This window comes from Cicer arietinum, chromosome 1, assembly GCF_000331145.2.
Source record: "Cicer arietinum cultivar CDC Frontier isolate Library 1 chromosome 1, Cicar.CDCFrontier_v2.0, whole genome shotgun sequence".
In the NCBI taxonomy this organism is placed as follows: Eukaryota; Viridiplantae; Streptophyta; class Magnoliopsida; order Fabales; family Fabaceae; genus Cicer; species Cicer arietinum.
In genome coordinates, this window is record NC_021160.2 from 2,517,478 (window position 1) to 2,528,753 (window position 11,276).

Here is an 11,276-nt window from a genome sequence, read left to right on the forward strand (position 1 = left end):
TATTAGTTAAATTTTTATATTTTCTAAATAAAAATAAGAGTAGTAAACTTTTAATATCGTTTATATAAAAATGAGAACAGCATAATACATTAAATATAAAAAATTCACATTTAATTCAATTTTTTTATGTTGTAATTTGCATTTCATTTTCCTATAAAAGTTTGCACTCACTTTTCTTTATGGTATGAATTAGTCACTTTTCTTTATTTCTCTCACCTAACAACCAATAAAAAAATGACACAATTGTTTTTTACCTTAAATTATTAAATTATCCAAATTTTATATTTCATCACATTCATTAATATATAATAAAAGTAGGATAAATATTTATCCTTGATAAATATCAATAAAATATCTATAAATATTTATGATTAATACATATAAAATATGAAATAAATATTTATTACTAATAAATATAAAAAAAATATAAAATTAATATTTATCACTAATAAATATTAAAAAAAGGAGACACGTATTTATAATTTGTGTATGAAAAAAATATGAGATAAATATTTGTCAAAATCACGAAACAAAATATTTATCATCGATACATCAAAAAGTATGGGACAAATATTTTTTAATGATAAATATAAAAAATAAAAAAAAATATTTACTACTAATACATAAAGCACATGACGTATATTTATTAGTGATAAATGTAAAAAAAAAAATCACAAGAGGAATATTTACCAATGATGCATAAAAAATACACAAGAGCAATCTTTATCATTGATAATTATTTAAAAATACAAGATAAATATTTACAACTAGTATACAAAATACACATGACAAATATTTATTATTGATAAATATTATAAAAAAAAAACACTTATAAATATTTTATATCTAATGTAAAAAAAGTAATACAGGACAAATATAAAAAATCACGAGAAAAATATTAGTCACTGATACATAAAAAAACATGGGACAAATATTTATATTTGATGTATAAAAAAATAGAACAAATATTAGTCCATCATAAATGTAAAAAATAACGGGATAAATGTTTGTGCTTAATATATTAAAAAATATAGGATAAATATTTGTCAATAATAAACATAAAAAATAAGAGAAAAATATTTGTCAATAATATATAAAAAAATACATATCATTTTTTTTATCAATAATAAATATAAAAGTAATATGGTATAAATATTTATCATTGATATATAAATAACACTCAAGAAAAATCTAGTTCATTGATAAAATTTAAAAATATATGATAAATATTTATAAATAATGCGTAAAAAACACATGAGAAACTTTGATAGTAATAAATATAAAAAATAATGAAACAAGTACTTGCATTTGATACACACATATATATATATATATATAAATAGAAGATAAATATTAAATATCACAGAAAAATTATTTGTTATACATAAAAATAACAATATATTTATACATGATAAATATTAAAAATGTGAAATAAATATTTATCATTAATAATTATTAAAAAGTATGGCATAAATAATTATAATTGATGCATAAAAAATACGGAATAAATATTTGCTAATAATAAATTTTAAAATCATGGGACTGACATTTATACTAAATATATTAAAAAAAACATATAATAAATATTTATTATTAATAAATATTATAATATTTTTTTCTTCATATTTCTACTTATTATCAATTCTTATTTGTTTGGTCAGTATGATTTTTGTATAGAAAATATTGATGTATTGATTTTCTACGATTGTCATATGAGAAACAGAATATTAACTATGCGGTACCCTTGCGAAAGCACGAAAACGATTCTAGTTGTCCCGTAAAAGCGCTCCTACGTCGGTATGTGAATATAGTATAGTTAGTCACCTGTCATTATTTGTATTAAAATCAATCTTTTATGAGATAAATGATTGACTATATAAAAAAAAATTATTTTTATTTTTATCAACTAAGTATTCTTAGAATTTAGAGTGAGCTTAACAAAATTTTACAAAATTGATTTGTGGGGTAAAAATTACTTATCACTTATAAATATTTTATAAGATTATATTTTGCTAAATGTAAACTCTTAACACACTCTTCATATTCATGATCGGACGTCACAAATGGCTTAATAGTTGTTTCATAGGCTCTAAGTTGTTTAATAGCTGTCGATATTATTTAATCCAACTTGATATTGTTAACAAATTTCATCTTTGACGTATGTTTGGCAAAACGATAATGTTAACTTATTGCATGTAGTTTAAAGTGTATAATTAAATTTGTATGAAGAAAAATAAAAGTTGTTTAATATTGATTATTTTCTTATGAGTTTATAGTGTTTTGTGATATAATGCGTCAAACAGCGTTTGAGTTTATATCTCATTCTATTTTTTTTTCTTTCTCTTTTTACTATATTAGATTGATTATAAATATTAAATAATAAATAAAAATAATTTTCATGTAATTTTATGCTTATAAGTTAATTTAACCATAAATTTTAACGATCATTTTAAATTCAATCAATTAACTTATTTATTATCTCCTATAAACTACTTTAACCGTTATTCGTACACTCTCGACTTACTTATTAATCAAGTGTTATTTCTTACCAAATTGTTCTTTTTACTCTATGGCTCTGTTTTGTAAGACAAAAAACGAGCTTATAGTTTTATAAACTATAAGTCATGTTTTGACAGCAGTCATTTGTGAACATATAATTTATAATATTTTTTGATAAATTAATTCAAATAGTTTATGCGATTTTTTATAACAGGCATTTATGAATTTATAATTTTATAGCTTGTAATTTTTTCTCTAATTTTACCCTTAAAGTTGTAACTAACGTCATTTATTTATCTCTTATAATTTATTTATTGTAATTTAAAATAAATAATTTAAAATATGTTATATAGAATTTAAAACTTAAAATAATTTTAATAAATAATAATTTAAATAGTTTAATTATTATAATTTTACATAATTTAAATTTCAATTTAAAAAGAATTAATAATTTATTTTTAAAAATTAAAAAATAAATAAAATAGATAATATATATATATATATATATATCATATTGATGAATTTTAAATTAATAAAAAATAATTTTAAATTACTATTTTCAAAATATTAATCAATAAATTTTATTTATAATTAAACATATAATTTTATGTCATTTTACATTAATTAAATTATAAATTTTATTAAATATTTCAATTAATTTAACCGCTATAAACTATTAGTTATAAGTTTTCGGTTTTAATTTAATTTCAACAAACAGACCTATATATACACTCAAACGTAAACACAATTGAGTTGAATACAAGTGAGACCCATTGAAATCCAAATTCCAAACCACAAAATCCCAAAACCATAAGTTAATACTCAATGATGTTGTTGGTTCCCGAGGAAGTAAGGTGGGCCACACTTTATTTGGTGTGTCCTGTGATTTGTGTGCTTGCTCGAAACCGGGTTCTCTAAAAGGAGCAAATCCGGGCCTCAATTTATTTCTTGCGTGTTGTGTGCTTGCTAAATTGTTAATAATTAAATAATTGAATTTAATTGGTTAATGAGTATTATAATATAATAGAATTAATATAATAAATTTTAATTAAAAATAAATTATTTATAATTTATATTTAAATTTTGATTAAAATAATTTTGATTCGATTTTATTTTTCTCTCGATCGAACTGAAGGATAATAAATTTCATTCTCTCAAAAACAAAATGTTTAAAACAAAAAGAAGTTCTTGATGGATTAGTAAATTTAGCTTGTAATTTTAATGGAGTTGATCTATTTTGGACCATTTGTATTTGCACTTAAAGCATTTGGTTCTTAATAATGTAATAAAAGTTTTAAATGACAATGTTAATATGCATCTTTAGGGTGCATGTTAATGATTTAAATTTAGAATTTTTATTTTGGAATTCGTGTTTTCAATACTTTAAAAGTTTAAATATAACATTTTTCAACAAAAAAATTCTATTTTTGATATTCTAAACCTATGTTATACATAATGTTAACATGATTCTATAAATATTGCATCATAATAAATTAAATATATGTTTAAAACCGTAAAAGATAAAGAATAACACGTGTTTATCTGAAACTATCTGAGAGAATTTATACCTTGACATAAAAATGGCTACGAAAATCAAACTTTACTTTGATGGAAAAAACGGCTGAAAAAATTTAACAAAATTAATTAAATGTAGGTTTGGATTGCAAAGATAAATAGTAATACACCTCAAATTTTGATACATTTATCACATCACTATATTTATTTCTTTTTTTCTATCGGAGTCAAATATATGTTTGGATTTTCACCAAACTTTTTCCTTCCTAACAAAGTCACATTCACTTTTGCCAAAAAAAAAAAAAAACGTGACATTCGCACTTACACTCACATTCACACGCTGCCGTTCACTCTTAACCCTTAAAACCGGTTTTTATTTGTTATATAATTCATATTTTCCTTTTTGCATGGAACTGTCACTTGCCGCTTACCTCACTCACTCACTCTTCTCTTCTTCTTCTTCTTATTCTTGTTCTTCTTCTTTCAATTTGAATTCAACTCTAACTCAATCCCTTTTCAATTCCAACTTTTTCCCTCTCCATAACTCAACCCTCTTTTTCTTCTCACTAACCGTACCCAAACCGTAGACAAAATAAAATACCTCTGTTGCATTCACGATCATGGACTCAAACAATAACGACCCCCATGATCCAGACGCTGATGCAATGTACCAACTCTAATTTATTCTTCTCTTTTCTTCGTTCTTTTTATTTTCCCCCTTTTTTTTATTATTTAATTTTGATTTTGTGTTTTATATAGGTTTCGATTATATTTGCATGATTATTTGATCAAAAAGGGAATGCATAATACCGCTGAGATTTTCATGAATGAAGCCGAGGTTCATAAAATCCCCACAGGTATATTCATTCATTCATAAATACACGTAATCATGTACTTCTTATATGTGGAAAGGGTTTTTGCTTGATCAATTTTCTTATGTTTTTCATGTTTAATAATAAATCGTCATAAAGATGTACTTCATGATGTGATTTTTGGCGGCATCACTATTCATTCGGATTAATTAAATAAGCTTAATTATAAGGTTTTCTGAATTGGTATCAGTTTCCAAATTGCACTGACTAGGTTTTTCAGTTTGATTCTTCATTGTTAAGTTATTTTAAATTAAAACAATAATAATAAAATTAAAGCTTTTTATTGCTGGTGTTTATAATCTAGGGTATGCAGAGGATTTTATATAACATTGCAATTTGCTATGTATGATTGATGAGCTTTTCTTGAGATTGTTGTTCCTTTTAATAATTGAGTTTAATTTTGATGTACTTTCTGATCAAGTTATTATTATTATTCTAAATATTGCTAGAAATTGATTCACTTTTTAGTATTGATATTGATGTACTAAATCTCCTTTGAAATTGACTGATTACAGACAAGAACTTTTTGGATACGGTGCTTGATTCTCCAGATGGATTCCTCCATGACTGGTGGTCTATTTTCTATGATGTATTTAGGTCTAGACAAGGAAGGCATCAGCAGTCTCAGCCAGAGTTCTCTAGTAAGGTGGTAAGTACATATGATAATTGATAATCTTATTTTATAATGACAGGTTTCATCCTAGTCATTCATTCTTCATACATTTATCAATTTTCAGGTCCCAAAAATGATCCATGCTGCAAGGAATAGTTCCCCTTTTAGAATCCCTCAAATGCCAATGAATGAGCAGAGATCTCAACAATTTCAAGCCAACCCCAGCTTTAACAACATAATGGCACAACCAACTGGTTGTTTGATATCTCCGAGACTGTACAATAAAGAGCAACTTGGAAATATTGATCCACGTTTGCTTGCTCTTATCGGAGCAAATAACCCGAATTTCATGGCAGGGACTAGTTCAAAGTAATGTAAACATATGTATTTTCGATTTGAATGTTTATCTTGTTATTATTGCTTTCACATTCATGCAGATCTGCTTTCCTTTCAAACCCATAAGCGAAATAGTTTATAAACTGTCATTTTTATCTATAGTGACACTATGACACAACAACTGTGCTACTTCATCCTTCATAGGCATCGACTTTGTTTCATCTTACATAACATTATAATTTTGCTTTGATAAAAAAACACATTCTGTTAGATTCAACGGAGTACATAGTGGATAGTTGCTCATTTTAAATTGGTTAGAGATGAAATACCATTGTTATTTCTCTTTACATATTGTTATCTTGTTTTGTCAGTAATCCATCGCAAGATATGGGCAAGCAGGTCCAGAAGCAAGCCTTTAAGGTATGATCTAGTTCACCTACATATAACATTGAGATTGGCAAACTCAGTCTATGGCATTGCAGATTTATTTCATATTATTTAAATTTTCAGGAAAATGGAATTGGTATGCGTGTGGGATTTACTTCCAGAGGACCTCAAAAAGCAATGCTGCCTTTAGAAAGACCTCATGAAACAAGTATGTCTTGAACCTATTTTCCCTATTCCCCATTTGGATGCAAATAATAAATTTCATATTTATTTAATTTTAATGAAAACGTAATATATTTATATTTTGAGATCTTAATGGTTATTTTTGTTTGCAGATAACTATGACGCTCCTAATGTGGTGCCAACAAATGGTTTGCCATTAAATGTGGGTGATGGAGTATGCTTGTGGAATCTTTAGGACAAAAAATTCCACTTGTATTCAGTTTTTCTCTAAACTTCCACTGAAGTTTATATGAAAGTTTGTTGTTGATATTACCTTATATCAATTTTCATTGACCGGGAAATTAACCACGATTCTTGGTTCTGCAGGACCCACGACTAACTTCACTTTTGCAAATACCAAACTATCCACAGCAGTGTCAAGTGTTGAACACACAAAATCAGGACGCAATCCTTACTCAAGCACTTGCAAGTGCTCCTAACAATCAGCCTTTCACAGCTCCTGGAAACTCTAGCAAATGTAACAGTCAATATCCAGAGATTCCCAAGACTGAATCAAGTAATAAGGATAAGGAGGTGTGCTTTTTCCTGTCCTGTAGTTGATATTCCGAAGACATTTGTTCTGATTTGGATTTCAGGGAAGCTTTATTTCTCATAATAGTGGGGGTAGATCCTGAATAAACTGAAATACTGTGGAAGGAAAGCATAGTTCACAATCTGTTCTCTTTGATAATAAAGTTTGGTCTTTAATTATTAACTCATTGGATTCAGAAGCCTAAACACTAGAAAGTAAAAATGGTGAATTAACAAACAAGAGGAGAAGACAATAAAATTTCTCCTCGAAACTTGGTTGAATTGAATGTAAGACTAGTCGTGGACACTTAAAAGAGTATTAACTAAAAATGAGTACGTGTTAAGGTTGGCTACTATTTACCAAAGTAAATTGAAGTAGATGAAGATGACTTCAAGTTTGTGTTACTTTGTCACCTGTGAAAATAATTTAACCTCACAAAATTTTTGTGGTTTTTGTCTCAGACATCATGGTGATACAGATGATGGGCCAAAATTATCTATCATATTTCAAATGAATTTGTTTTCATGTTATTGTATTGTCTTCTGTGCAAACTATCTTCATGATGATACAGATGATGGGCCAAACAGTTAGAGCTGGAGAACCTCAATGCAAGCAGGATCAGCAAATGCAGTCCCAAAATATTGATGTATGGTATTCAACATTTTAAAATTCCAAACCATTGCTATTTACCTTATTGACAACAGAAAGTGATTATAGTGTGAATGTTTCTGAAACATATGTATACCCATTATCAATCAGAAGGGCAGAAAGAGAAAGGTAAGAGCATCCTTAAGACCTGAAGAATGTGTCCGGGTATGTTATCATAAATTTTATAAGAAAATCCCTGATATCTTCTTGTTTCTACTCACAATAAATGATTTTGTTTAAATCCATTACCATTGTTTTTAAATCATTTTTATTTTGTTTTGTCAATTGGATCCATGTCTTCTAATCTTTGTTCTTTACAATGGAATACACACAACAGGACTGTGTGGATGCGGCAGATGGAAAACCAGCGGATGAAAATGTGGAGTCCTACCTTTCTATTGAAAATGGGAATGCTGATCATAGAACGTTGCCGTTCAGCAATCTGAAACGTATTTCAGCAACAAACAGCAGAAATGAAAATAAAGGTAAAATATTCATGGTCGTGTGATAAGAGTACTCTGTCTTAATTCAACCTGCTCAGTGTTTTAAATCTGTTGATCGAAATTTCATATTGATTCTCTTAGCATAGTATAGTACTACTATAATTTTAAAATCTTCTATCCTAGTAGTGAATCTTGTGGTGTAGTTCCAGATGAGCTAATGTAGTTAGAGTGTAAATACCTTTTGCAGGATGAAATCAACTATCATCGTTTTTTAGTCAAACACATTATCTGTTGTAATCTTTTGTTTTCTTTTTTGCATTTTTCATCCCATTAGGAAGTGCATGTAAGTAAGGTTGACATTATGAAGACTAATGCCAGATTATTACGTGACATTAAATCTTTTTCTTCTTTTGATTATAAATACTTATATCTAACACAAGGATTTCTGCCCGTTTGGTAGGTTTTTCATTCCAAGAGGTTGGAACCCTTCACTCATGCAAAAGCAAGGTTTTATCCAGCCATTTTTCATCAAATGGAGAAGTTTTGGCAAGTGCTGGACATGACAAGAAGGTGTTTCATTCTAATCAATTTTCAATTTTTGTCTAGTTCATTTATCCCTTCTTAGTTCTTAATCATTGGCTGGGTTTTTCCTGTGTTTGGAACTTATTGTAGTTTGTGATGACAGATTTTTATTTGGAACATGGAAACTTTTGAATGTGTTTCTACTGAAGAAACACATTCACTCCTCATTACAGATGTCCGGTTTAGACCAGGGTCAACTATATTTGCAACATCTTCCTTTGATAGATCTGTAAGACTATGGGATACTACTAGAGTAAGTTGTTACTTGTCACTTTCTTCTTGTCTTGGTTGTCTTTATGTATATTCATAACTTCCAATTGTTTAGAATATAGATCATTTCCTGTTTGCATTTTCATTTGCCTTCTTCCCTTGTATTTTGAGACCAATTTAATGATAGACAATTTTACATTTGTTTCATGGTATAGCCAGCCAAATCATTGTTAAAGCTTACTGGGCATTCTGAACAAGTAATGTCACTGGACTTCCACCCAAGAAAGGTGGATCTTCTTTGCTCGTGTGATAGCAATGATATAATTCGTGTGTGGAATGTGAACCAATGTGCTTGCTTGCATGTAATTAAGGTCAGTTTTACGCCCACCTTTTACTTTTGGAATAATAATATTTGTAGTAGTATATCCAAACTAAATCTTGGTGTTGTTAATTGTCCTTGAAGGGAAGAGTGAATAATTTCATTAATAAAATTATATGAATTTTTCACACCCAACATCCTTTATTATTTTGGTAGGATTAAATATCTAACGTCATGGGAAGTCATAGGGTGGTTTAGGAAGTTGGAGTGATATGGAGCTCACGATTTCAACTTTGCCTCTAACAAAATTAACAACTAATTACTAACATTGACTATTTCAAAAATAAAATTCTCTTTTAGCTACAGAAGCATGGTCTAATGTACAGAAGCATGGTCTGCATACATTCTTAAAACATTTCGATGCTCTTTTAGCTAGATGTGATCATGTGATGTACTCCTTCATATGCTTAGACACTTGCTATGATAACAGGAAGCCAATTAATGATAATAACGTATTGCAGGGAGGTAGTAAACAAGTTAGATTCCAGCCTCTTTATGGGAAGCTTCTAGCTACTGCTACTGGAAATAATGTCAAAATATTTGATATTGAGACTAATAGCCTTCTGTACCATCTACAGGTAACTTTAAGGGTAATTCTTGTCTATAATGTGCCCTGGCTCTTAACTTTCACTGCTTGAAAGTTGGGTTTTGCAATATATAACTGAATTTCGCTTCCTTCTATAGGGACATGATAAAGATGTTCTTTCTATTTGTTGGGATAGAAGTGGAAAGTATATTGCCTCTGTCAGTGAAGATAGCGCACGGGTTTGGTCGGACGGAGAATGCATTAGTGAGTTGCCTTCAAATGGGAACAAGTTTCAATCATGCATATTTCATCCGGCATATTGTAATCTCTTAGTCATTGGTGGCTATCAGGTAACCTCTTCATCCATTATGTGATTGATATTTTTGCCCGCGCCCTTCTGCATTCTGCTACGGACGTTTTAATTTTCTTTTGAACTTTATTAAGATACGAAACTCATCACACCTTGTGTACAAGCTCTAGAATCCTAGATTCTCGTTTTGGTAACTTGATTTTGAAAATGGATAATCATTTATCCTGTAGAAGCTGGATATATGAACTAGTTGCATATCCATATACTGCACACTGCTGGCAGACGTGTTAGCAGACGCAAATCTAGCATAAATTATAAACTCAAATCCCTACTAAATTTCTCTATCAAATTTTTGCAGTCCCTTGAATTCTGGAGTCCAACTGAGAGCAGTAGAACATTGTCAATCATTGCACATAGGGGGTTAATTGCTGGACTAGCAGATTCACCCGAAGATGAATTAATTGCCTCGGCTAGCCATGATCACGTGGTGAAACTGTGGAAATGAGAATTTTAGTGCATGTTTCTGTGACAGAAAGTTAATCGTTGTGGATTTTGTTTGACAGTATTTCATTTCCTGCTACATTTTTTGGGATTGATTAGATAATCTATAGTTAAAGGTTTAACATTACATACAGTATTACAGAGAAAAATACTGGTAAAATACCAATATGTATACAGGATACTGTAGATTGAGCCGATCTAATACAGATTCAGTGCACAAATTTAGAAACTTCCGTTGCTTTGTTTGCATTACTGCATTTAGATTCTGCTCCACTGCTCGAGTTTTTCTCAGGAGTTGAGTGTCATACGTTTGAATATTCCATAGGTTTTGGAACAATTAGGTTAACAGTTTGTTTAGCTCTTGACTTCTGTAGCAGGTTTTTTTTTAATAAGTATATTTTTATATTTAACTGCTCTAATAATATATTTTAGCTATTCAAATAAGTATATTAATCGAAATTAGTGGAAATCAAAACTTCAAAAGATTTTTTTGAAGTAGGGTATGTTTAGTTATAATTTTGGAGGAGTTGATTTAGAGTTGTAAAATTGATTTTAGCATGTTTAAATATTATCAGGTATAATTGATTCTACCTCCAAAATGGATTCTAATTTGAAGTTAGAATTTCTGGCTTAGTTTATACATGATATTTACACTCAAATTTGTTGTTCGACCACTTTTACCTAAACATATTCAAACATAA

The 11,276-nt window shown here is 28.5% G+C and overlaps 1 protein-coding gene across 1 annotated transcript; it reads left to right on the forward strand.

Annotated features, from left to right (window-relative positions):
• Positions 1 to 4,416: 4,416 nt before the first annotated feature.
• LOC101511468 (transcriptional corepressor LEUNIG_HOMOLOG-like) lies at positions 4,417 to 10,926 on the forward strand. Its single transcript, XM_012719608.3, has 17 exons — positions 4,417 to 4,681; positions 4,774 to 4,871; positions 5,402 to 5,535; positions 5,624 to 5,868; positions 6,207 to 6,255; positions 6,346 to 6,430; positions 6,558 to 6,607; positions 6,772 to 6,978; positions 7,548 to 7,622; positions 7,736 to 7,789; positions 7,962 to 8,109; positions 8,528 to 8,637; positions 8,753 to 8,902; positions 9,075 to 9,230; positions 9,700 to 9,816; positions 9,923 to 10,114; positions 10,433 to 10,926. The coding sequence occupies exons 1-17, from the start codon at positions 4,635 to 4,637 to the stop codon at positions 10,577 to 10,579; spliced, it is 2,064 nt and encodes a 687-aa protein (XP_012575062.1). The 5' UTR covers positions 4,417 to 4,634; the 3' UTR covers positions 10,580 to 10,926.
• Positions 10,927 to 11,276: the final 350 nt, after the last annotated feature.

What these genes read in the sequence shown, in the direction of transcription:
- LOC101511468 (XM_012719608.3), top strand. Translation starts at nt 4,635, where the DNA reads ATGGACTCAAACAATAACGACCCCCATGATCCAGACGCTGATGCAAT. An exon ending in CAGAGTTCTCTAGTAAGGTG is followed by an intron (nt 5,536 to 5,623) that starts GTAAGTACATAT and finishes ATCAATTTTCAG; the next exon opens with GTCCCAAAAATGATCCATGC. An exon ending in TCCAGAAGCAAGCCTTTAAG is followed by an intron (nt 6,256 to 6,345) that starts GTATGATCTAGT and finishes TTAAATTTTCAG; the next exon opens with GAAAATGGAATTGGTATGCG.